At 46.6% G+C, this 26,955-nt stretch overlaps 1 protein-coding gene across 9 annotated transcripts in view; it reads left to right on the top strand.

Moving 5' to 3' along the window:
- Nucleotides 1-26,659, top strand: part of WASHC1 (WASH complex subunit 1) — a 46,769-nt gene extending 20,110 nt beyond the window's left edge. For 5 of the 9 annotated variants that reach the window (XM_056341147.1, XM_056341144.1, XM_056341145.1 and 2 more), the window contains 9 exons: nt 15,015-15,126; nt 15,836-15,982; nt 20,909-21,045; nt 21,974-22,109; nt 23,228-23,432; nt 23,926-24,090; nt 24,448-24,606; nt 25,253-25,321; nt 25,878-26,659. In XM_056341147.1, coding sequence (XP_056197122.1) covers nt 15,015-15,126; nt 15,836-15,982; nt 20,909-21,045; nt 21,974-22,109; nt 23,228-23,432; nt 23,926-24,090; nt 24,448-24,606; nt 25,253-25,321; nt 25,878-26,029 — 1,282 coding nt within the window. In that variant the 3' untranslated portion in view covers nt 26,030-26,659. Of the gene's footprint in view, nt 1-14,995; nt 15,127-15,835; nt 15,983-20,908; nt 21,046-21,973; nt 22,110-23,227; nt 23,433-23,925; nt 24,091-24,447; nt 24,607-25,252; nt 25,322-25,877 lie in introns of all 9 variants that reach the window. The other 4 variants (XM_056341152.1, XM_056341148.1, XM_056341150.1 and 1 more) reach the window with 1 other exon arrangement.
- The last annotated feature ends 296 nt before the right edge of the window (nt 26,660-26,955 follow it).

Below are 26,955 nucleotides of genomic sequence, written 5' to 3'. Positions count from 1 at the left end.
ATACAGCAGAACTTTGCATCTTGAAGAAGATCATTAAACAAAAAACATCTGAGCCACTATGAACTGCATGTGATTGGACTTCTGACTTAATTGTCTTTGCTTTTTGTTCATATTTTCATGTGTCTGTAGGCTAAAATCAATTTACGACCATCTATAGACTCCCTGTGGCTCAGCAAAACTTTTCTAAAACATTTGAAGAGATAAGATTTTAATGTGGGACATGGCACATGTGTTAGTTACCATTCTTTATTATTTGAAAGCTGTGTTCCATAACAGATGAAGCCAGTTTCAAAATCATCTACGGAATTAAAGCCTGTAGCAGCAAGAGGCAAAAGAAACAAATGTTAGACCTGTTTGTATAGGTAAGAAGTAATTATCTCTATAAACATTGCTTTCTTTCATCGAGGATTATTTTAAAGTACAGTCAATTTGAGGACAGAGCTGTGACTAAGTGGAAGGATGGATTACTTTGTATACCCCCCAACTGCTACAAATTGGTTTAAACTTTTATCAAGATATCTAGTAACAAAAAGTACAGCTATGTAATTAACCCTGCTTTTACTGTTTGAAGAAGTGGAAGCCCAACAGAACCTCTTTTCTATTGACAAGATGTAACTTTTTGCTTACTGAACTGTTTCTGGACTGAAAAGGCAATGTGTGAATAGCCCAGAGCCCATGCAATTCCAGTGAAATAGCCTTTTTTGAAGCTGAGTGCAGCAGGGTCTGAACCAGCTGTTGCTTGTGAAGGCTTATGGAGTTCAGAAATACTGATGCATTATGCAGTGAGGCTTTAAATGGCTGATAGTTGTAATATCCTGGATATGTTACTTTCATGCTCTAGAAATAATAGTAGTGATGATGTATCCATAATGGTCTAAAAGTATGTGAGAATTCCACACTGAACCCTAAAGCAGGCTATTCTACATAGCAAGAGCACTGAGAGCCCTTTGAGAAAGAAGTAAAAAAAAGTGGGAGAAGGTGGAAGTGGTGGTGATCTGTCCTCCTTACCACATGCCAAAAAGATTTGTTCCAGTGAGCAATGCAAGTCTTCACAATGGGACCAAGCATCCACCTTTGCATGTTTATTTTCAGTTAATTCTGAAGCCAGAGCTGTGTGGGCATGTCGACACCTTTTCTAGGCTCATCTCTTGAGTGTTGTTTCAGGGTTTCTACCCAATTCAGACAGATGTTAACATGAGTATCGCTTGTATGTGGTGTTCAGAAATGTTTGGGGGTGCCTTAAAGGTGGCATTGGGTTGGAGGTAGGCAGCAGTTTAGCGAGAGCATGGTGGGAAGGTGTGGTAGGGAAATGAGTTTTAGAGAGCAGGGGTGAACGAGTTGGGCTACAGTGCAGCTCTGGCTGTTTTAGCACCACGGCTGTTAGCAATCCCACGGTAGGTTAGTGGGATGTCAGTGTCAATCCAGGGTCCAGGCGGTGACCTGGGCCTTGAGGGCTTCCTGGAGAGCAGAGGTGGGACTGATCTCCCAGCCACACCTGTGAGTGACTAATGCAAAGAGGTCTCATGGCGTCAGTCCTTTAGCATGGGAGTGTTACATGTGCTTCCTTAATGTCTTCCCATAGTTGTGGTGCCCTGAGAAGGTTCTCCAGGGGAACTCTGAAATTCTGCTAAATAAACTTTCTTTCTTTGAAGTACACTGGATGGCTGTGGGTTGGGAGGATTCAGATTCACTTGATGGGACATACAGTGGCTGAGATTTTGTCCAGCAGTGTCTATAAACTACTAGGGCAGGAGGTGGCTATTAATTAACAGATATTTGGAAAAGGTTTTATGCACTTCCCCATCCAGAGAGTAATTCCTTCCCTCCCATACACCACCACCTTTGGCCCATACACCAAGTGGCTGTGGCTGTTACTCTCTGGAAATACCCAAGGAGGAGCAGATCATAACAAGTCATTGTGTGCCTCACAACAAAAGAGATGTTCCCTTTTTTCTAGTTTCTTAGCCCACAAATTTGAAATACTATCAGATTCTCCCACTCCCACTGTTGTTGACACAATTGCTATGTCATTCTTTTCTTACACGAAGTGATAGCTCTACCTTCTCAACCAGCTTCAGATGCTGGACTCTCACACTTGTGTTGGAGTAATTTTCTGTTCCTGTGGATGAGTTTTGTCTACTCAGTCAGCCCTGGAGGAAGAGATGAAAATAAGTCACTTTGTTTTACAGGCATGACTTCCATCAGCGATCTAGTGTGGAGAAAACTGTCTGGAAAATAACACTGAGTGGCTTGAAATGTGTATTACAGGCTCCCTCCTATGTAAGTTGGGGTGTGCACACTGAAGGGACTTGTGAGAGGGAACACCAGTGCCAAAGGACTGTTCTTCACACTTGACTGGCGGATTAAATTCTCTTTCCATGGTCATCCTTCCTGACTAGCTGTGGTGCTGTTGCTGGGCTTTTCCAAATGGGGTAGGTGAGAATTTGGGTATAAATGCAACAATTAAGACAGAGCAGTGCTTTTGGAGACAGCAGATCCATTTACAGATGCTAATGAAGGAGTTCTTGGTTTTCTTCCATCTAAATCCTCCAGACAATCATTTTACTGAGGGAATCTACCATGCTATGCCATTTAGGGAGGGGAGGGGATAGAAATTATTTTTGGAGCCAGGAGTGAAGGATTTGGTTGGTAAAGTGTGTTGAAGAGAAACCCCAGGTGGGAAATTTAGTATCTTCTGAGTTGGATTCCATTCTTAATTTATCCAAGAATATGATCCTTGTTCTGGATTAAGATAAATTTTAAAATGCAAATACCTGGTTTTATTTTACTTCTAGGACTTTTATTTTAGATCTACCATCAAAGCTGAGTAAGAAGACATGCTTGATGGACTTAAGAGGCATAATAGAAAATTCCTTTTAGATGAGGAGGTAGTGCTGTTGTACTTCTGCTCTGTGCTAGTGCAGCAGGAAAAGCCTTTCCGATTATCTATGAAATACATATAACATGCCAGTCGTGCCAGTAGCTCAGCACCAAGAAACTAGAAAGTTCATGGTCTCCACAGTTCAGTTCTGTCACTTTGGCTCAATGACTGGGTTTCTTTGGTTTTGTTTCCACAATACTTTTTTTTTTAAGTAGCATCCTGGGTTTTCTTGATTCCAGAACAAATTCAGACTTTGTGTGACTTTTTTGAGGGAGGGAATGTGAGAAGCTCCCAACTCCTGTTGAGTTACTGAGCACCAGGCAGAGTTTTCTTTGTTCTTTCTAGCACATGTATGATTTGGGGGGGGGGGGGGGGGGGGGGGGCACGGGACGGGACGACAGACACAAACCACTCCACAGCCAGAATCATGCCCTTCATTACTTCATGCTTACTTTTAGCTGGGATGAAGGGTTTATGTGCTACTTGAGGCATTGGTCCATGAGAACGTTTGTTGTGCGAGTATGTCACAGGGTGAGTGGTTAAGCTATTAAAATTTGTGAATTTATGATCCAGGCAGTTTTGGGCTAGGGAAGGACGTTTGAAAAGTATACTGTACAAGTTTTTTCTGGTATTATTGCAAAGCTGCTTTTTCCATTTTTAATGACTATTTGCAAGTCACTGTATGGGGAAGATGAGTTTTTAAAGGTCAGTGAGGAAAATTAAATTGTATGTCTAGAACTGCTCTAAAGGTGATACCTGATCACTGATGTGCCACAGACTGTTCTATTGAAATGACAGACCAGCTGTCAGTCCAAGCAGAGGCATCTGCTCTTTGATGCTGTTAAAAAAAAAAATCTCTGCCTGACGCCCAAATTTTTTTTGGGAAAAGTAACTCAGATTCCCTCAAGAAAGTAAGAAAGTGCTGTAATCACTCAGGAAAGGTGTTAGATGGATAATGTGTCATAAAGAGTTACTCTCATTTGTTGAAGAAGCACTTATGCTCAAATTAGCTTGTTGATGGGCATATCATAGAAGGTGCCTTTTGAGATTTGAGTGTCACTGCAATTGATTGTAGGAAAATGAATAAGTAACACTAAACAACCTCTGTTTCTGAAGAGCAAATATTGTGAAATAAAAAGCTCCATTTGCAAAAAAAATGGAACAAGATCTTCCCTTTAAGAGAAGCAGCCCTGTCTTGAAAGAGAAGGAAGTTCAAATTAGAAGCATGGGTGAGAGGAGGAAAAGATGTAGCTAGCTATGAGGTTTTGTAACTAGAAAAAGGCTGTTAACTGTTTCTGAGAAAGTGTATCTTATATGGGTGGGCTTGTTTTCATTGTAGCAAAATTTGCGGGAGATCTTGGGAATTGACATAGGTCCTCCTGTGATGCTGAGGAGGATCATTGCTGTACTGAAGCAGCGAGTGGCAATGTTTGTATGGTCAGAAGTATGTAATTGAAGGAAAAGTGGAAGATAGTAAAAGAAATTTGATTGAGTTGTAAACTGTTGAAAGTACAGTGGTCACTGCAGCAAATATGATGATTAGAAACACAGTATTGAAAGCAAAACAAAACAACCTGGATATTCCAAGTCATCCTTCAAAAGCTGGTAACCAGATATCCGATGACAACCTCATTAGGTTCAGGACAAAGTGAGGAAAGACCACAGAGGCAGACTCCTATTATGTGGCGGAAGTCAGAAAGGAACTAAGAGTTACAAGAAGAGATAAAATGCAGTTGTCTTTGAGGGTTTCACTGTTGATGAAACAGATTGCTTTATGATAGCAAGTCTTTTTTCTTGGTTAGGCTTTCCTTCTCCTGAATATTGTTCCAATTGTTCAGGACAGCTGGTTTTATAGAGACTGATTTTAGTTAGTGACTGTTGTGTGAGTACTGGCTTGTAAATAATAGCTCTTGAGTATCTTATGGATATGGAGGAGGGGACTGAAGGGTTCAACTGGTAGCGCACTAGTCAAATTCTGTGTGATTGCCATCAGTTACTGGGAAGTGGGGAAAATTCAAAGTCAATGCAGAAACCTTTACCTTCAAACTATGTCTTAAATACGGGCAGAGGATATGTTTTGGATCCAGAGAAAGAAGCCGTGTAGGAGAGAATAGTCAATGTTTTGCATCAGTGCTTGCTGGCTGTAGTTTATTCTAGAGACTGGCAGTGGGATGGATTGGTGATGGGGAAGCACCAAAGAGTGTAGAAATACTTGCACAGGAGGTCTTAAATGCAGTAAAAGTGAAAATTAAACAACTACTGAAATGTAGGTGTTAACTCCCATGAATTAAAGCAAAAATTATTCAAACTAGTGAATGAAGGACTGAAAATCCAGTCTGCTGGAATGTACTGTGAATTTCCTGAGATTTCCTTTGTCATGGGGGACAAATGATTCCACTTGTGGTTTCACAAGCAACCGAGACTTAATTAAGGCTTGGAAATTGCTTAGAGATCTTTGAGTGAAAAGCTATGAAGTTCTAATGGTATTTGATTAAATGCAAAGAAAAGCAGTGCTTTCCTTGGAGAATGGTTAGAGTTTGAAGTTCTATCACAAGGAATCATTTTCCGCTCGGGAGGTGGTTGTGTTTTGATCAGCATTCTTATTCTTGGTGACAATGGCTTGTTTTGGTAGCAGAGATAAGCAGACTAGGAACAGCATTTGTGCTATGTGCCATGTTGATGTAAAAAGCCTCCATCTCAGCGAATGAGCAGGAGCTCAGCTTACCTGGTACGTTCAGCTTTACATTAGGGCAAGCTGCTTATTAGAACCTTTAGGGATATTCAATAAATCAAGTAAATCTTATCACACGTGCACAGTTGAGTGCTACATACCTTGGTCAAGAGAACTGATTCATAACCACTTGGAAGGTGTGGGGGAAAGCCAGGAATAAAGAGGGACTTCCTGATCTCCTGCTATAAATCAGGCTGTCCTCTTGTCTGGAGCATGGAGTTGATGTGGGCTGCCTTGCCAGTGGGGAGGAAGGCTCTACAAGTGTCATGCTTTATTCCCACATTATCATGGCGATATACCGAGGCATCTTTGGCTCAAGTGAGGCACAGGCTAAAAGGGCAGGGGAGGCTCCGTGTCAGTGCTAGTCTCCTGCTGTTGCTGCCTTCAGGTGAAGCTCAGAAGAAACATAAGCTGGTGGCTTATGCATTTGTTTTGTAACCCCAGCTGGGAGAAGGCACAGATCAGACATTTAAATCCAGGCTGATCTGTCTCCTGTGACTACTGCTGATAGGAAACGCAGAGTGTAATGTTGATTAAGGGTGAGTTGTATAACAGAAGCGTTGTTTGTGTAGAATCAGACACAGTGCCCAAATGAAGGCTAAGGGGGAGTTTCTTCTACACTCGGTGATCCAGAGGAATCTGAGACCTTTTTAAAGGCATTAGCTCTCCTTGCCCCCAGATATAGTTCACCACAGGGTCACCTCCACTGCTTATGTTACCTGTGATTCTGTGTAGTAATACACATTTTCTGTTCAGTGTGGACAGGGAGGAAGATCTTTGGCTATTCTAAGAAAGGAGTTTTGATGGGAGAAAGAGAAACCTAATGTTTGTGTACAGAGTTGATTAATGTAAGGTTACAGGGTGCCAAAACACCTTCTCAAGCTATCTGCCAAATGAGATCCATAGCTTCAAGCAACATGGAAAGAAAATTTACTTCTGACAGTCTTGTAAAATTCTGTCCAAATAGGATTGCCTTCTTTTCAAAAATGATTTAAAAAAACCCAAAACACAACCACTTAAGGCTGGCTATTACTACAGAAGATTGAGCTTCAGTGAGTAAATACTTGTGAGAATTCTGTAAGGATGAGTGAAGACTCTATAGATAACAAACCAGTTACTAGTACGTTACTAGTAACTTTTACTAGTTACATTATTAGTATTAGTTACTACAACACCTCTCCTATGAGGAAAGGCTGAAACAGGGGGGGTTGTTCAGCCTGCAGAAGAGAAGGCTCCTGGGAGACCTTATTGCAACCTTTCAGTACTTGAAGGGGGCTTGTAGGAAAGATGGGGACAAACATTTTAGTATGGCCTGTTGTGATGGAACAAGGGGCAGTGGTTTTAAACTATGAGAGGGTAGATTTAGGCTAGATATAAGGAAGCCATTTTTTACAGTGAGGGTGGTGAAACACTGAAACAGGTTGCCCAGAGCGGTAGCAGATGCCCCATCCCTGGAAACATTCAAGGTCAGGTTGGATGGGGCTCTGAGCAACCTGATCTAGTTGAAGATGTCCCTGCTTATTGCAGGGGGGTTGGACTAGACAACCTTTGAAAGGTCCATTTCAACCCAAACTATTCTGTGATTCTACGATTTTATACTTACAGCATCTGCTGCCTAAGATCTTGAGACTGTTCCTGTGGCTGCTGCTCTGGGTAGCAGTTCCGTGGTGGTGGTCATTATCTGCCCCAACACTGCCAGCAAAGGAGCTCAAAAGGTCACTGACAAAACTCTAGCAGTACTGGTAGAAGAACCAGTTTTTTCCCATGACTTCTTTTAGAGCATCCTTCTCAAAAGTTGTCACCGTGATGGTGTAGAACTGTTGTGTTTATATATCTTAACACTATTAATGGAGAAGTAGTTTGATCAAAAGTAGCCTGTATAGTTTAAATAGAAGAGCTAATAGTGTAATTTATTTGCAAACAGACTTTCTACTTAGTATATAGAGACCTTTCACTTAGTAGTAGATATTTCTTCTAAAAAAAGTAAAGCGTGTCTGCTTTCAGATCAGTCAGTGGTGGGAGGCAAGTAAAAAGGTTGGAAGGTTAAAGAAGAACTTATTTGTGACCTTTTTTTTTTTTTTTTTTTTTTTTCATGGGCGGGGAGAAAAAATAAAAAAGATAAGCTGCTTTTTTGGGGAGGAGAACAAGCTACAAGGGAAGAGGGAGGAGGTTGCTGTGATGATAGGTCAAAATTCTAAGTTTCCAGTTTTACATAAACTTAATTCACAGTAGCAAGAGCACCTTGTGAAATGAGAGATTAAAAATCAAAACGAAATTATTTTTGTGTGAGAACATGACCTGTGGAGAGTGATGTATGCCAGATCCTGCTGAGGATAACCTGGCAACCTTGATCACCCTCTAATCTGCAAAGCCATTCAGCATCACAGGAGCGGGGCAATATGTGAATGCTGAAACACCTGCAAATCAGGCTCGAGGAGCAATCAAAGTGTGATAAACATTAATTAGTATAATACCCAAACCCTTAATGGAGGAAGGAACGTTGATTACACTGTCTCACTTGGGATTTCTTTCTGTCAGAGATGGTGTATGATGACAGTTTCTGATTACACTTACTCAGACATGAAGTAAGACTTTTAAAACTGTTTAAATATGGAGAGAGAAGAGCAGAAAGCAAACAAGTTGATCTTTCTTTGAGTGGTTAAAATACTTTTAAAAAGTATTTGGCTTTTTATGAAAGCATGCCTTTTTGCTTTTTGCCTTGCAAACTTCTGAGGTGAATTCGCTTGGTGAACTGGCTTTGAGTGCTTCCCTGGTTCACTGTAAACCGCAATGTCTTAGCAGCCTTTCCTTTTGCTCTCTCCATCTTGATCCTGCTATGTTGCCAGCTGCTGGGGCAGAGACACTGCATGGGAGGGGGGCAAGTGGGGCTTGGGCTTCTCACAGTCTGTTTTTGACTGTGCTGGTCATTGCTGCATGGATTCTGAGCTGGCCCACTGCAGTGTGTAGGAACATCCACATGCGGTGAGGCTGTTTGTAAAGCACACTCTAATGCCTCATAAAACATTATTCTTTGTTAGCCAGCCAGAACATGCTTAGATATTCTAGCCTAGCTCTCTAGGCCTGCTTCAGTCTAGTGGATCGTGCATCAAAGCCTTGAGTTATGGGTACCAGGGGCAATGCATTGATGTTTCCCCATCACTTCAGCAGCCTGAGGAGCCATAAAAGCCCATGGTCTTTTTTCATGATTCTTGGACAAATTAAAACTTGAAATTGAGATTTTCTTTTCTCCGCAGCATACAAGTAGAAGAGAACAGTGATGTGTCTCTGGGTCTCAGGAAGGAAGTGGGTGAGGAAGGGCCTCAGTAGCCTGAGGAGAAAGGTGGACATTTAGCTCTCCCAGCATCACCTTCTGCTGCTGCTTTCATCATGGGATGTTGTCTCCCCTCCCCTGGGAAGTAGTCTCTTCTCACCTCAGCAGTGGTTCTCTCACTTTTGGAAAGCCACTGAAACATGTCCTAGAGGTTTAGTGGTATCATTCATGAGTAATGGTATCATGCTGGTTTTGGCACTGGTGCTGTGGAAAGATGAATGGCAGCCAGCACTGTTGTCTTCTCTTGTTAACCTGCTCCAGCACCAGCCACTTGGAGAGTCTGGGGACGTAATAAAATACAAAACCATAAACTCCATCCCTTCTAATTCATGCCTTCTGCAGTAAGGGAGGAATTTAATAAAAGCATGCTTTATTGAAAAAAGCAACTTGACTTTTAGGCAAAAAGCCAAGGGTTTACAGAACAAATTTACTGTACGTACCCTGAAGTTTAGAACAACAATGCCAAGCATCCCCCCCTATCTCTCAGGACTGGAGCTTGAGCTGGGAGGAGACCAGAAGCCTGACTTGCTGTGGTGTATACAGTCCTCATTTAAGGAAAAAGTAATTTAATACTTTGGCTGCCTTATTCTCCTGTGCAACTTCATTTTTCATTCTGCTCCATAATGTTCTTTCTTCTTGGTTGATTGCTTACTTTTGTACTTCAGACATGAAATTGAAGTTCTTTGGTATTCTAGAGATGTTTGCTCCCAGCCTCTGCTTCCTCGCCTTTCTTCTTCACCTTGGTGGGGAGCTTGCCTCTTCTCTGTCCCACTTCCCGAATTTTGTCATCCCTGTCACTTTGGGGTGTTGTGTACCGTCAACATAGACAGCAAAGGGTCTCCTGCTGCTGTGATGCTTCCTTCTAGCTCAGTTCTATCATGCTACGCTAGCTTTCTGGGAATGTCAGCCTGTCTTTAAACCTGCTCGGATTTTAAACTTTTTTTTTTTCTGATGCTGTCTGATACCTAGCAAATATAAATTACAAAAATCACAATTCTTTTTTGGCACTGTGGAGTGCTTGGAGACCCTCGTAGAAATACAGTAGTATTGCCACTGCTGAGAACTGAGAGGCAGTGTCCATTGTCCTGGATTCGTAATGCCTCAAATATTTTTCCTGTGTGAGTAAGAGAGCAGTTATATTTACCCCTTAAGCAGACAGAGATGCAGCAGAAGAGATCTTTCAGTAGCTGCCTGAATGTGAGTGTTATCAAAGGAGTTATAAGGAAATAATGTGATCTGCACTCTGTGGCTGCAAATGGGACAGAGGATACGGGGCTAGTGAAGGAGGCAGTGAGGTGGGAAGAAGTATTCCTGGGACCTGCTGTGGGTGTTGGAGAGAATTGCCTCTCTCTGGAAGGTTGTCTCTCATCCGGCAGGATGAGGGCTTTATGAGAAAGGAGAAACAAGATCTACATTGGGTGTAAGGTGCAGGGGGTTTAACTGCAAAAAGATTTCAGAGGGACAAGAGAAAGTGAAAGCTTGAATCAAAGCAGCAGAAAGATTGGCTTTAATATCTGCTTAGATCAAAAATAAAAATCTGTATGGATTAAGAGATAATCCACTAGACAGATTTAATCTGCCACATGTATTCCTTCCCCAAAGAAAAGCATTGGGAGGGGAAGGTTGGTTTGGCTCAGTGCTCAGGATTTGAAAGCAGGTGATGTATTCTCCTTTCTTCAGCAGGCTCCCTTTTCACTTGTCCCAAAGCTTGCATCCTGCCCAAAGGGAGAGGCTGTTGCTGTACATCTCCTGCTTCTTTGCAACTCTAAAGTCACATTGGATCTAACTGAAGGGGTTTCTGAAGCAGAAAAGAGCACCAAGAGCAAAATAACACAGAAATGACTAATAGGATAAGCACAGGGTAGGTTCAGATGCTGATGGTGGTTTTGGCTGGCTGAGCGCAGGGTTCTGAGGGGCAGTAATGGGTAATTTTATTAACACTTACCCCTCCTGTTCTGATTGCAGTTGCCTTTCAAACAAACACCACTCAGTAACACGCTCCTCCTCAAATGAATATTGAGGTCTGAATGCCACCTTGCTTCAAACACTTTGCCCTTGAAACCCTTGGCAGCAACCCTCTCTATCCCTTCCTGTTTCCTTTCTTTACAAACACCAGTTGAATCCATGGGGTAAGTCCAGTTTTCACAGCAGTAGAAATACTAGTTGTTTGAGTTAATTGAACATGGGGGGAGGGGGGTTTACCATGTAATTTTCCAGTATCGATATGGTATATTGTCTTTTTTGACTAACATATGCAACCGTATCTTGAACTGTACGGGCATAACAGTCATGCACTTCTAGGAGCCTGTACATGTGATGGAATTTGGATTAGTTGGATTGAGGGAGTTTAATATTTTTTTCCATCGTTATCTTGCTCAGCAACAAATGAATTAATTCTGTAGACTGGTGTGTATTCCTTCTGTGTTGCAGGTCTGCATCTACACCGCCTCAGGTGAAGGTTTTTGGCAGATCTCCTAAGGTCAGTGGGATTTGGCCTGTCAAATCCTAGAGTTAGGGGATCATGGGAAAGTACAGGGTGCCTCAGAGCAGATGCCGTCATGGTTTGAAACACCCAAGCTGGCACTGGACAGCTTCCCCAGCTTGTGCTGGGAGCAGGCCATCTGCCAGATACTGTCCTTTTATGGGTGAATGTAATTGCCCAGTTATATTTGGTGGGCAGTAGGGATGGATCAAGCTGTAGAAGTCTTCCCTCGTTCCCTTCTGGATGCACCATTACTGTTGCAGCTAGGACACAGTAATTGCCAGTCATGTTCTGTTTTTAGGGACGCTTCTCTTTTAGAAGAGGTTCCAGCAAACCTTAAATGAGAGAGATGTAGATGTGTACAGCACGGTAGGCTGAGAGGTGCTTTGCTTTCTGTTCTTCCTCTGGTGTTGTTAATACTTAGCTGTTAATACTTAGCACCAAGAAGCGCTTTGTAATAGCCCATGCACTACCTGTGTTTGGTGAGGGTGTAAAGGGAGCTGTGGCACCCTTCCTTTCCTAAACTGAGTGTCTTAGAGGATGGATGTTAAATGTGGAAGTCGTTAAGGGTGAAAGGTAAGGATAATTGGGATTCCTCAAAAGCTCCTTTGCTGCTTCATAGCTAGCAAAAGAGTGAGTGTGGGAGCGGAGAGGAAGAAGTTGATACCTGGTGAAGCACTGGGGATAACGTGGGGCAGTGAGGGAAGCATTTGACTGCCTCACTTGACCCACTCACATCCATGGAAAGGGAGGACAATGGTTCCTGGTTTCCAGGACTGAGCTTGCACAACTTAACATTTCCTTCTGGGAGAGAAACATGTGCCTTGTCAGCCCCTGAGAATTGTGTCTGGAAGTCAGCAGGGTGCTATCTAAAAGGCAGTCGATACCTTGCTTTTATTTGGAGCTTCAGGAAGGCTTTGTTGAGTTCTTCTAGGAGAGCGGTCTGCTCACAGGTGAGAGGGAAAATTGCATCATTGATTTGAGGGAGAGTGGCCAAGCAGAAATAAATGACCAATTTTTTCAGCTTTGAAGGAAGTGAAAATAGTCAGATGCCCCCAGGAGCAGTACTGGAAATAGTGTCCATCAATACAATTATGAAACATCTGGAAAAGAGGTGAACTGTGAGGTGGGAAAATTTGCTGGGGAGACCAGTTAGAGAAGACATAGGTCTTTCAGAGGTGTCTCACACTTCTAACAAAACAAGGCAATGGGACAGCCCTACGACACATGAAATTTGCTGCAGACAAGCGCTAGGAAATGCACACTGAAAGGAGCAAAAGAAACTACTTTGAGAACCTATCAAGTGTGTAAGTGATGTGGACTTACTCCACTGAGACAGGGGGAGGGTGTGGGAAGGAAATCATGAACAGATTTGTACTTAGTGTTGGTACAAAATACAAGCTGTTAGTCTGTGTTTAAAATAAAAGGATGAGGAAATGGAGGATGTTTCCGAGAGGGAGAATCTCATGAGGTTCAGTTTTGCTCATCTCCCACTCCAGAAAGAACAAAGCAGAAACAGGCTGTGTGCTCTCCTGCTGTCTGCATGAGGAAGGATTTTCATGCCTCCAGGAAGAGGGGAGCACGGCTGTAAACAAGTGTCAGAAACACTTAAAACTGTTCAGAGAAAGAAGTGAGGTTCTTTCAGAGTGATACCAGGTGAATAAGCTGCTTGTACTTGCTGTTTTTTTCACTGCCTACAATGCAGGGGGGGCTTTAGTGGAGTCCATTTCTGTACTGTAATAGGGAATGTGCTGCACAGAGTGAAAATGCTTCAAAAGGTGGGTTTGGTACAGTTTGAGAATGAGAATCACGGTTCACTGCTGATGTCAAATTTGTTACTAAAAGAAGTTATACAGAGTGGAAATAAAGCATGGGAACTCTCTACTCAAAAACAAAGAGGGACTTCTGATGAAATTTAAAGGCAATACTTGAGACTGATTTTTACAGGCACAAAATGATCCGATGGAACTCATTACTACAAAACATTGCTGAAGTGGAGTGCTCTCTCTCCTAATGGGTTGCATAGCCATAAAAATTTTCTTTGCTGGCTTCTTCAGAGGAGTGAAGATTCAGAACAATTTTCAGCTTTTGAGCTTGAAGCCAGGGAGAACCCGCTAGTTATGCATGGGGATGAAGGTCTCTTCTGAGAAGGTGACTGCATAGTTACCTGTAGCTGATGCCCAATCCCGATGTCCCTCCTAGCCTCTGGTTGAACCTGTGTGACAATTTCTGCAGCATGGTAGTGACTGTGCGTGATGTCCTGGCAGTTTCAGTCATGCCCCTGGCTGCAACGTATCTGCTATAAGGTGCGAAAGGAATGTGTCTTAAGTGGTGAACGAAGAGGTACTTAACCAGTGACCACTATCCCCTGCTGCCACAGAGGCTTTTCAACTCAGTCTCAAAGCATTTTGATGCTGATCTAGTGTCAGGGTTTAACCCCAGGTGGCAATTAAGCACCACACAGCTGCTCGCTGACTCCCGTGCCAGCAGGATGTGGGAGAAAGAGGAATTGGGAGGGTGAAAGTGACAGCACTCATGGGTTGACTGTTCAATAATTGAGATAAAATCAAATTAAATTAATTTAAAAAACATTGTAATGAAAAGGAAAATAAACTTAAAAAGAGAGAAATAAACCCCAAGAAGGACAAGTTATGCAAATGAAAAACAATTGCTCGCCACCAACTGACTGCTGCCCAGCCAGACCCAGAGCAGCAGCCCCTGGCCAGCTTTCCCTCTAGTTTATATGCTGAACATGACATCATGTGGCGTGGAATATCCCTTTGGTCACTTGGGGTCAGCTGTCCCGGCTGTGTCCCCTCCCAGCTCCTTGTGGCCCCTCAGCCCGCTCGCTGGAGGGTGGGTGAGAGGCAGAAAAGGTCTTGACTCTACAGGCACTGCTCAGCATCTCTGTATTATGAACACTGTTTCCAGCACAAATCCAAAACATAGCCCCATACTAGTTAATACGAAGAAAATTAACTCTTATCCCAGACAAAACCAGCACATCTAGTTATGCAAAAATTACGCAGGTTAGCGTGCTTTATTGCACCAAATGAGGACCTAATGTTGTTTAACTGATACGGAAACCAAATCACAAAGCTGTGAAGCAAATGGAAGAAGTTGTGCAACAAACTGCTTGTATAGTAGAGGACAGGATAAGCCTCATGAGTCCTGAGCTCTGCTCACTAGAATGTGTTGCCTTTCATTTGTAACAAGTCATTTTTATTAAAAATATGTTGGCAGTTGATAACTGGCTGTGGCTTTCTTGTCAGCAGTACCTGCAGAGAGGCATAGGGTTTGTGGTAGTCTGGTGTGAAAAATGCTGCAGCTCTCCATCTTTCTGCACTGTGCCTCAAACTGCTGCAGGAATGTTGTGCTGCGAGTCGTGGACTAGATCTACCTTCATGTTGGAGTACATAAAGCTCTCAATGGGACCAAGACAAGCATATTTGAACCAGCGCTATTCTGCCCTGTGGAACAATCCAATCCACTGAGATTCACATCCTTCCCTGAGGGCCTGGGCACTGGCTGTTGCCAAAAAATCTCTGGCTCTGTATTCTTCATTTTTAGAAAGGTGCTTGCCTCCTAGGATCTCTCAGCGGGTGGAGGCCAGCCGGGCACAGCTTCAGGCGATCAGTGAGAGAGTCACACTCGCCCAAGCGAAGATTGAGAAGATAAAGGGCAGCAAGAAGGCTATTAAGGTAGTGACTTCAGTGAAGGCTGCACGGCCTCCCTTCTTTCTTCTGCCTTCTCTCTTTACTCCTGCTGTGAGCTCTGGAGAAGAGCAGGTGCTTGGCTGCTGTGGCTGCTGCACACTCACCTCTCCATGCCCTGCAGCTGAGCAGGGTTGTGATAAGAATCCCCTTCCTGGCTCAGCCAACTGATGATTTCTAGACCCATGACCCACACTGCTCCAGGCCTTATGAGGCCTGTATAGGTCACTGGCCCAGCTGCTTTCTGAGAAAGAAAAAGGGCATGCGCTGAGCGAAGCCCCACACCCTCACACTTCAGACTCATAGACACTTTGGCTATTTGAAAGCTGCTGCTAGAGAGCCTCCGCTTAGTGCATCTTAATCCCATTGAGCCACGTAAAACTGGTGAAAATCCTTCTTTCCCCATTCTTGCTCCATTTTATACATTATTGCCAACTCCCTTCCTGCCAGTGGAAGCCTTTTTGACAATGATCTCCTAGTACTTACACACAGAGAGAAGCTCTGGCGTTTCCCGTTTGAGAAGTGACAGCCCACGCGTGGCTGAGTCTGTGCAGATAGCCCTTAGGAGCCTGTTGACTCCAAGGCTGTCCATTCCCACTGGCAGCACAGATTGTGTGCTTACTCTACTCCATGTATTTCTCTATTGTAGGATCGCCTAGTTGTTGGGATTTTTTAGACCCTCCTTGTTTGTCCACAGGTATTTTCCAGTGCCAAGTATCCGGCCCCTGAACGGCTACAGGAGTACAGTTCAATTTTTGCTGGTGCAGAAGACCCAGCTAAACAGAAATGGCCAAGGCACAAGATTCAGAGCAAACACCGAATGCTGGATGAAAAAGCTCTGCAGGTAAGGAGGAGGAGAACAGACCTTGAGATGAACAAGCAAAGAGAAGCCAGGAGGCTGTTCATCTCTTTGGTGAAGTAGACCAGGGCTTAGGATATAGGCTGGGAGCAGAAAATCTTTTCAGCTTGGCCTGTGGGTGGGGGTATGTGAGATCAGGCTGGGAAGCTTGCGGAGCCACCAGTTTGGGAGGGCCATGTCAGGGTGGCTGAGTGCTCTGGGTGGTGGCTGCCAACTCTCCAGAGTAGTTTCATTTCCTGAAATGCTGCTGTGGGTGCTGCTGGCTGGGCTTTAGGCTTCAGCTATGCGTAGCAAGGCAGCTGGGATCAGGGTCATAACTGTTTGAAGAATAGTTTCTGAAGGCTGTAATATAAGTGATGATGAGAAGAGAAAGGTAAAAGTGCCTGTGAGTGTGTCATTAGAAAAAGGAGTCATTAGAGCATTTTTTTTGTCCCAGGAAAGCATCACGCTTAGGTATTATCTCTCCCTGGTTCCCAGCGAAGTTTTACATCTAGGTGAAGAAAGATGATTTTGGTTTTTTACATCTTCATTTGCACTTTGCTTCTCCTTTGCCTTGCATTCAGCTATTGTAGGTTGCAGGCCCTTCGGAGGGGCTGAATCTCTCAGCACCCAGCACAGCTGGGGCTTCCGTGTGTACCCATAGCACAGAAGTCTGCAGCTGGTGGTGTTGAAGGAGGTCCTGAAGTACTGAGTTCCCTTTTAGCCTGTGGATTTAGTGGCAGAGAGGGGCTTTCTTAAGGCGGTCTGAGGAGTGGTGGGTTTGGCAGGAAATGCTAGCAAAGGATTCTCCAACAATTTGGGTAAACATCCCTGGGCTGGAAGGAGAGGAGGAAGAACTGCTGCACTTGAAGTTTAAAAGTATGCGCTGAGCCAGGAGTAGCAGATGTGCTTTTCCTGGCTAGGTTAGGGATCAACCTGGCAATTTCCCTGCTCTCCACCCCTAAAGAGACTTCCTTCCTTTTCCTTGTGTGCCTTGGCCCAAGAATAAAGCTGCCACCGAGTAATTTATCATCTTAAACTTTCCTGAGTATTAATGGAGTTGAGACCTCACGCAGTGAGTTAGTTATGAATATTTCAGGCAGGCCTAGGAAGCAGGATTGCTGGCTGAATGGACAGCTGGCAAACCTGAGCAGGGCTCGTGCTTCCTTTGAGTTCAGGCAGTAGCACAGGGCAGAGCTGCCTGGGACCTGCTGCTGGCCGGCCAGGGGAGGCCAGCTGTGGTGTGCTGTCTGGCTGGTGGCCCCATTCCATCAGAGCATGGTGGGGGAGCAGAGGCAGGCAGTGAGTGGACAGGAAGGATACTCTTCCAGCCTGAAGGGCTGGTGCCAATGTACAGCCCCTTGCACAGGGAGGGGACTGAGAAGAGCATGAGCTGGTAAAAAGCAATGTCCTACAAAGAGCAAATGCTGTGCTCATTTGACTGGCCTGCTGGCTCCAGTAAGCTCTGCGTGCCCTTCCCCACAGCCCCTGCCATCTGCCTGTGATGCCACCACTTCCCTCTCCCAGACAGTCCCTGTACCATTGCCACGTTCTGCCTTTTGTGACCAAGGCTGTCATCACCACAGGGACTTCGCTGCCGGCCCTGGGGGATGTTTGTATTTGTTCTTCCCCTCCTGTGACCCATCTTTCGATCCTCCTTTGAGGTTAATGATCTTACTCTGGCTTTGCTGACCCTACCTCATGTGGTGGTCTTGTTACTCTTGCTCGATCAAGCTCACAGACACTAGCTCCTGCAGCTCTTCTGTGGCGTGGGGGGACGCTGCTGTGCTGGCGGGTAGCTGTCAGCTGATGGACAATGGAGGGGCCCTGGTGCAGGCACCAGGAGCAGCTGGTGTGCTGAGTGGGGCTCGGAGCGGCCGAGCTCTGACCACGTTCCAGAAGGACAGGCCCTTCTCAGCCATAGCGGAGCACGGAGCCTGATGTGTCTTGCAGTAATGAAATGTGACAGAGGGAAGTCTAATGTTTGCATTTATGCCCTCCTCAATTATTCAGGGCTTTCAGCAGAGGCTCACTGCCTGTTTTCACTTCTAATAAAGGCCTCTTTGCTGGGAGCAGTTGAAGTGGCCTTTGGTAACTTCACTCACACACGCACATGCACACCCCACCAGGAAAGCAAGCTCTGCTCATGTCAGTTTGAGGGCATGTGGTGGCAGCCTGTACTCAATGTTTAGGGCTTGTGCTCTGGGGGGAAAGCAGCTGAGTTGGAAATGTGTGTGGTTCTGCAGTTTATTTAAAAACGCTTCCCTCCTGGGAAATTTTCCTTTCCCCCTCCACACCCCAAGTACGAGGACACTGTTCATGTTGGTAAGGTAAGGACTGATGGAAACGAAGTCTTTGTGCTAAGCCTGGAAAGCCACTTGCTTTGCACGTTGCTCTGGTAGCAGCTAAGCAGGGTCCAGCAGTGGGGCTTCTCAGGCGCTGGGCATTGCCTTTGCAGCGGGAGCTGTGTCTGGGTGCTGCAAGTGCCCCTCAGGAGGCTGGAAAATAGGGTGGGAGACATGGGTCTGCCTGGGCTTGGGAAGAGGTCCAAGCAAAAGTTACAGTCTGCTGCTGGAGTCACCGTATTAGTCTTCAAAAATGTCAGTAACTTGGTGTGTCCTTGTGAGTTCTGCCTCCCTCAGAGTCCACCATGGGCATGGGGAGACCAAACCAGGTTTTTGGCACTTGCTCATCTTCAAGTGCTTTTCGAGCTAGCCTCGGCACTCCATTGCCATGGGGGGAATGGGGTTTCTGGTGTATCACGCCAATTCCCTTTGTAATAGTGTGTGCTTAATTAAACTTAAGAGCTAGGGTGAATTTATATATTTTTAACGGTAGGCTCTTAGGGAGAAAAATGCCTGGAAATGCAGCATCCTTAGGGGTGTGATCCTGCCAGGTTCCAAACCCCAGGCTGGGGTGTTTGAGCATTCAAGCACCCCCCATGACTTCAGTATGTCGAGGCTGTGGAACCTTTGGCTTAAGTCCTTAACGTCTCTATAAGAAAACTAATCTTTCAATGGCATGTTACTTGTGGAATTCACAGTTGCAGGATATTATTGACAGTATGTAGGTGTTCTAAATTTCAAAACAGATCTAGGTACTTGAATAAGACTAGCACTTTGGTGGCATTTAAATTAGAAGGATTTTGTAGAGCCTCACGTTTCAGAGTAATATGCTTAGTCCTTTTATAACTGCCTTAGATGAGACTTAGAAGTAAATGTAGGTAATGGTTGGTTTCTCACTACACCCTTAAAGTGATGCACAGTCTTCCAGTGCTAATTGAAATCTACAAAGAGAGAATTAAAAGAATATATATGTATGACTTGAGGGCTAAGTGTGTGAATAGTTCTAGCAAAAACGTCAGTACTCCCTCATGCTTAAAAAATTAAACATTGGAAAATGAATATTAATGATCAAAAGAACCTTTATTTTTGACTCTTTGCTTCTACAGTCTCTAAAAAACAATTTATATATTTTTGCCTACTTGGTTCTGTAAAAATTCAGGATGTTTATTTGAGTGTATTTTTCACAAGTTGGAATGTATTATTTGGGGAGGGGGGAATTAAAACTTCTCAAGTCTTTTCTTAGAGCATTTTATAGACTCACAGCATCATACAAACTCTTAGTGGATTAACTGAGCTGTGACTAAGCCATTTCCCAGGATTTCTGGTTACTAAGTCCAGGACTGAAATTTCAATCAGCAGGAACTGCTTGTGCTGCTGAGATGTGGTCTTAAAACTGAACCAACGGTGGCCTCCATTTCCCCCATATAAGTACAAAGAGGGTAGAAGGACTCAGAGAATGGGATAAGAGCAGGGATGCGGGAAGTAGTGAGGCAGTAGGAAGCTGTGGACGGTATTTGCAGTGATCATCTTCTGGTGACAGAAGAAAACCACAAGAGTGTGGCCAATTATTTAGCCTGACAAGCTGTCCTGGTTAGTGCTCTGATTTCTTCTGGTATGAACACTTACGACCTCGTAGCTGCCAGACTGCTGCTTGTCCTAGTTTGTGAAGAAAGAACAGGAGCTGGGAAGGGGCTGAGGAGAGGTCTGGGGTGGAAGTTTATTCATCTCAGGCTGTTTCAGGGTCCAGGAGCTGATGCTTTTCCTCCCTCTACAGCAAAGTATGTTATGGGCACTGAGCTTCATTCCCCGGAGGATGTGGCAGTGGGCACTGTCACGCTAGCTGAAACACTGGTCTGATCTGGGATGGCAATTCCCATGCTTTATAAAAGTCAAGCAGTTCAGATGTAATAAGTCCTTTTCTAAAGGGAGCTCTATATATTATGCATGAAGTTTTAGAACCAAGAAAGAGGAGATTTCAGTTCATTAGAGTTGAAAACTCCTGCAAATCCCTCAGGCTTTGCAAAACCATCTGGCACACGTTCCACCCTGCACGCTCCCTTCTGCCTGATCTCCTGCCTAGTGCAGGCACTCTGTTTTTATCTAACCTCTTTTTCCTTTGCCTTCCCTGCATACCCCACCGCTGGGATCACATTTCTTAAAACATCAACTCAAGGCAGCAGAGGGGAGGTAATAGAGATGTTTGGGGGACTCTGCGTGCATGAAAACATCTAGTAGTTGGAGACACTGTAACAAATGCCTTTTAGACTGCAGTGCTTGATCCCTGCCTCTGGCTGTAGATCCCGAGTGGTGGTTTTATTTTGGTGGATCCTTGCCACAGCAACACCTGTTCAATATGACCCATCTGTGGCACCAAAAGCAAATGCCTTGAGTCTGAACTGCTGAGATTTGCCTTGAGTGTGGGGTTGCAATGTTGTCTATGTGCTTCCTCGCTCAAAGGGAGGTGGAGAAGGAGCAGTAGGGTTCTCAGACCATGCAGTGGATTCAGCAGTGTCGGTTGTGGTGGCTGGGGAGAGATGTCTCAGCAGCTGTAGTTTTAGTGTCTTACCACCTGTTATCTGTCTTGCAGGAGAAGCTCAAGTACTTCCCTGTGTGCGTGAGCACAAAAGTTCACCAGGAGGATGACGCAGAAGAAGGCCTTGGCAGCCTCCCCAGGAACATCAGCTCCCTCAGCTCCCTACTGCTCTTCAACACCACTGAGAACCTGTGAGAGCTGGAGCAGTGCTGTGCTGCTTGCCTGCCCCTGCTTTTCCTCAGAGGAGCTTTCCCTTCCCTGGGGGCAGCAGTAACTGCCTGATTCCTGGGGGTCTTACATATCAGGCTCCTGACAGGGCAGTGTTTGGTACCTCTCCACTGGCTTCCAGCTAGCAACCCTTTCCTCCCTACTCTTTCCCTTGTGTGGAAGAGTTGTTTCGTCTGCATCTGATCCTCCACTCACCTGCTTTCAACCCAGTTTTGCACTTCCCTTCCCTGACTTAAGTTTTTCCTGTCATTCTCCTTTAATTTCTCTCCAGCCTTGAAAGCTGCCTTCACTTCTGCCCTTCTCTGCCCCATGTGCCAGCCTAGATACCGCCTCTTCTCCTGATGATTCCTCACAGCAACACTTCACCAATCTCGCTGCTTTAGTATCTCCACTCTTCAATGCAGTTCTCTTTCCTGTTGGGCTTTGCCTCCTGGTTCCTCCTTCTGCTCATATTGAAGAGCTTCTTTAAGCCCTTCTTGAGCTTTCAGCTGCTGAACCTTTTCTTTCTTCTCCTGAGCCATTGACTATTTCCACTTGCTTTCCTCCTGGACCTTGAGTGACAAGTCACCAGGAAAGACTGGTGTCCTGCTGCAGGCTGTAGGCCGGTTTCAGGCCAGGTGGTAGGGAGAGCTTGGTAATGATGGCAGTGCAGTGGGGCTTTGTTTTAGGATGGATGTGGAGGCTGCACTGGCAGGATGGGGAGTTGATTGCCTTCTGGTTATGGAAGGAAATGCAGGAAAATGGGGCTAAAAGACAGAAACTGCAAAGCCCAACATGTTCCACTTTTGTGAGTCAGGAGGTCTCCACCTCCGAGGCCTCCTTGGGTACACTGTTTCTTCTGGCCTTGGCTCTCGAGGTGGCATCACTGAAATACTCGTCCTCTACCCTTAGGTACAAGAAGTATGTTTTCCTGGATCCTCTGGCTGGAGCAGTGACCAAAACCCATGTTGCTCTGGAAACAGAGACAGAAGAGAAGCTCTTTGATGCTCCTCTTTCCATCACCAAAAGGGGACAGCTGGACCGACAGGTGAGATGCAGAGGATTGCGCTCGGTTCTGAGAGGAGAGGGCTCCTGTAGGGTGGAGAGGCTCCTGCAACTCATGGGATTGTAGAATATCATCTCACTTATCAGAAGGACCTTGCCTGGTTTTGTGCTTGAAGTCCCGGTGTGAGTTTGATGGGTGAGACAAAACCCTCAAGCTTGGCAGGTTTTTCTGCTCAAGCATTTGCTGAGTGGTGTGAGAAATGTGATACTGATTCGCCTTGCTGCTTGACATCAGGGCTGTAGAGGAGTTGTTTGGAGGCTCCATCACCTGATCAGCCCTCTTGTGCTAACTCCTGAGCCTCAAGAGGAGTCTGAGGGTGAGGTACCACTGCTAGAAGGTGCCTGGGAGGGGGTCTGATCTGTCATGCCTGCTGGTGCAAACAGAAGGGCCAGCCAGCCTGAGTGAAGGGTTTGTGCTTAACGTGGGCATGGGGCAGGCAGTGCACCAACCCATCTGCCCCAGCACATGGCTGGTCTTGTACTCGACATCTTTTAGAGGCCATACCTGGAGCTTTGCTGGTACGTGGTTGAATGTGTGGTTTGGGGCTGGGGAAAGGAGCCTGGAAGCCATTTGCTCATCCTGTTGGACCAGAGAAGATAGCAGGGTATACAGCAAACAAACTCACTCCTTTATTCACAGTGCACCTTCAGTACTGTTTTGCCAGTGTGTTAAACACAAAACCAAACCTCCGTAACTACTTGCTTGTGCTTCTCCTGCATCTTAATCTCAGAAACTGTTCAGGCACCATTCTTTTCTGGAGGAGAAGGGGCAGGCTTATGTAGGCTCTAAAAGGTGGTTGCATGAGATGTTCAGGAGAAGAGAGTCCACCTGCAAGAAATGAGAACGAGTCCTGCAGCTCTTCCTCCTTCTGCAGCCTGCCTTTTCTGAGCCTGGCCTGCAGGAGATGGCCTCTGCATATGAGAAGCTGCCACAGGACAAGAGCACAGTTTTAGGGCTAGCTGATGAGCAGCCACTGTGCCAAGGTACACAAGCCGAGCTGTGACTGCCACCCAGGCTGTTGCCTGCACAGCCCCTGTTTGCCGCAAGGGAAAGCAAGTGCATAGTCACTGCCTTATCTTTTTGGTTTGGGTTTCTTTTAGGTAGCTGAAAATTACTTCTACGTGCCAGATCTGGGCCAGGTCCCCGAGATTGATGTGCCATCCTACCTGCCAGACCTACCTGGCATTGCCGCAGATCTCATGTACAGTGCTGATCTGGGCCCCGGCATCGCACCGTCTGCCCCTAGCAGTGCTATTCCAGAGCTGCCCACTTTCAACACTGAGTTGGCGGAGCCTTTGCAACCAGGTATTTCCAATTCCTGATCCCAGGACACTGTGAAAGAGGAAGGCAGGGCTTGCTAGAAGATGGAGACAAGGCAGAAAGTCCCTTGGCAGAGATTTTGTGATGGATGTTGGAGATACCTCTGGCTTGTGCTTGGGCCCAAGTCAAAGCTGCAACCTGCTCAAGAACTGGCCAGACTTCCTGGGCCCCTTACATCCCTCACCTTCTGCATGGCTAGGGGTGAGAGAGCGTGCTGTGCGGGAACTGGCCTCGTGGCAGCCTGGTGGGATGCCCTTGTGCAAGTGGGATGCAGCTGAGGAGGGCAGAGTAGGGGAGTCTCAAACTGCCTTGGCCCTGCCTGCTGTTAAGAGATGCTGCACAGGGTGGGAGTGCTCTGCTGCACGGTGTGTGCTGAGGACTCTGATCTGTTGCCACTGCGGCATGCGGAGCTCTGAGCTGAAGCTGTCGGTGTGCTGTCCTCTGGGACTCTTCAGATGCAACTTCTTTCATCTTTCAGACCTTCAAGATGCTGAGCTACTGCCCCCTCCTCCACCACCACCTCCACCACCGCCTCCTGTTATGCCAACCACTGTGCCGCCACCACCGCCCCTGCCCCAGCCCACAGCCCTCTCTGAGCCAGCCCAGACAGCAAGCGAGGACAGCAGCAGTGCAGTGCCTGCAGGTAAGGGCTGGGCATCTCCACAGCTTCACCAGCAGAATCTGACTCCTTGGCTTCAGCCCATGTCCTTGGTTGGTTCCCTGTGGTTTCCCAGCCTCTCGGCAGAGCAGGGAGGCTGCGGTGGGAGGGCAAGCTGCCTCTGCCTGCCTGGGAGCTGCAAGCCTTCAGCTCCCCCTTGGCAGGGCTTTTGCTGGCTGGGCTGAGTGTAAGCCCATCACCGAGAGGTGCCTGGGCCTGGCTCACTGCCCTGAGCAGGCGCTGGCGGGGTATGGGAGCAGCCCTTTCCACAGGGATTTGGCTGGGCCTGTAGCTGGTGCACTGACCTATGGCTGCTGCTGCCTGTCCTTCCTGTCCCTGCAGCTTCAGTCCAGGGAGCCCCGAAGGAGGTTGTGAACCCCTCTACTGGGCGTGCCAGTCTCCTGGAGTCTATCCGCCAGGCTGGTGGCATTGGCAAGGCCAACCTCCGCAGTGTCAAGGAGAGGAAGCTGGAGAAGAAGAAGCAGAAGGAACAAGAACAAGGTGCTGAGGCTCTTCAGCGAACTGATCTTCCTTTCTCTCTGCCCCAGGCTGGGGAGGTGTGGGTCTGGGGGCAGACGGGCAAGCCAGGAGCACAGTGGACATACAGAGCAGAAAGGTGTTGTCCCTCCTCACAGGCTGGTGTGGGTCTCGGGTGTTTCCCATTCAGCCAAAGCTCCGTGAATTTGCTAAACCCCAGCGGCCAGAAGAGCATTCATGTTCTTGATGGAGACCCGCTTTGTCTCAGGGCACAGGTAGAAGTTTCACGTGTGCTGCATGGGGGCAGACACACAAAGAAAAACCCTTGGGCCAAAAGGGACAGGGCCGAGCCAGTTTGGTAGCTGCGGGGGGTGTGTGTGGAGGGATTGATGAGCTGGTTCAGCAGCATGAGACTGCAAATGCCTTGTCCCTCTTGCCCCTCAAGGAATTCTGCTCTTGGATCTCCCCAGAAGATGCCGTTACCCTGTGGTGCCTGGTGTTTTCCTGACCTGAAACTGGACTATTGGGGGAAAGATTAGGGGTATGATACAAGATTAGAAGTTTGGGGTTGTCTTTAAACTGAAGGTAGTATTGCAGGAGAATGCTTTCACTGTATTGCTGAGTTCAGACTGATGCTTCTTCTTGTCTGACTTGTTTTGCTCTGTTTCAGTGAGAGCTACAGGACAAGGTGGAGATCTGATGTCAGACCTCTTCAACAAACTGGTGCTGAGGCGCAAAGGTACTGTCCTGCAGGGTGGGCTGCTCCTTCCACCTAGGCAAGAGGGAGAGCACTTTCTGGCATCACCGTTGTATCAGCCATAGCCCTAGAAACAGGAACAGAGACACTTCCCTGAGTGTCTTTACAGAGGGTGAGCAGAGGAATCTCTGCCTCAAGTCCAGCTGGAGGCACAGGAGGAGGCTGTGTCTGAGGCAGAGGATGGACTCTGAAAGCTACCTGTGAGGAAGGGACAGCAGTGTCTTAATTCAGTGCTGGGGCAGCTTGGCCCCTCATCTGTGGGGGACCCGAGTTGCCCTGAGGCCTTAGCAGGTAGCCGGGGCACTTAGGGCCAGTGTCCCCCCTCGGCACTTGGCAGAGGAGGGCATGGACTTGCTCCGGTGGAGCTTTAGTTAAATGAGCCCATGAGGTAGGGTTGTGGCAGCATTTAAGCACGTTGCCTGTCACCTGGGTGCTGGGAGCTGGAGTACAAGGTGCAGTTTTCCCCCTCCCCTCTGCTAAGCGTCTGTGTTCTCTAGCCCCCAGGTGTCACTCACTGTTGATTTTCCTTCCCTCACAGGTATTTCAGGAAAAGGGCCAGGAGCCTCTGGAAATCCTGATGCTCCTGGAAGTCCAGCTGGTGCCTTTGCTCGTATGTCAGACTCAATACCACCCCTCCCACCCCCACAGCAGCCCGCGGGTGAGGAGGATGAGGATGACTGGGAGTCATAGAGAGGTCAGTTGAGCATCAGTGTAAATCCCAGGGCTCTTGAAATAAGCACCTTTGAGAGACACCAGCCTGCGGCAGTACCCTTGAGAGGGTGGGTACTGGCATGGCACGGGGATCCTGTAGTTTCTTTTTGAAGAGAAGCAGGAACAACAGGAGCCAACTGCTGCTGAAGTTCTCGTTACCAATGAGGGTTTCTGTTCTGCTCTGTGCTGTTCTCCACCCTAAATGCTACTGCATTCCACCTCAAATACTGCTGTGGCTCATGCTGGTGCAATAAATCCTGCCTCAGCTGGCAGGCAGTGGGGCAGCCTGTGCTTCAGAGGATCAGAACTAGCATTGCTCCTGATTTAAAGGGCCCTCAGTTTTTCCTATGTGACTGGTGATGACTGCAAAAGCATCTCTTGCAGGCAAACAGCCCTTGCCCGATTTGTCTCCGTGCTTGCTGAAGCTCCTGTTTGCTTGGTTGTTGCTAGAAGAGAGAACGTGTGTGTGTGTGTGTGTGTCCCCATCCCTTCACAGAGGTCTAATTCCTGGTGCCTCTGCACTCAATGGTTTCTTTCTCTACCTGGCTTATGGTAATTCTTTGCCTGTTGCTGTCAGAAAAATTTCAATAAAGTTGAAGGAAGCAGGTCCTTGCAGCCTTCACTTTCGTAAAAGCAGGAAGCACGCTCAATTACGAGTGCATTAAGGGAAAGCCCAGCTGTCCATTCTCATCTCAGGCAGGGGCTAGCCTTACATCCCAGCACCACCAGCTGCTGCAGGGCTGCAGGGCATCAGCTGTTACAAGCAGGTGCTGCCCACTGCTGAAGGCAGAGCTTGTGCCAGACAGTGGGGTCTGCACCCACTGAAGGGGCAGGAGACTCACAACAGAAGTTTCTCAGAAGCAGCTGCTTCTTTCCCTGTGGGGCTAATTAACAATAGGGAGCAG

This window comes from Falco biarmicus, chromosome 5, assembly GCF_023638135.1.
Source record: "Falco biarmicus isolate bFalBia1 chromosome 5, bFalBia1.pri, whole genome shotgun sequence".
Taxonomy (NCBI): domain Eukaryota; kingdom Metazoa; phylum Chordata; class Aves; order Falconiformes; family Falconidae; genus Falco; species Falco biarmicus.
This window is presented reverse-complemented; position numbering and strand designations above follow the sequence as displayed.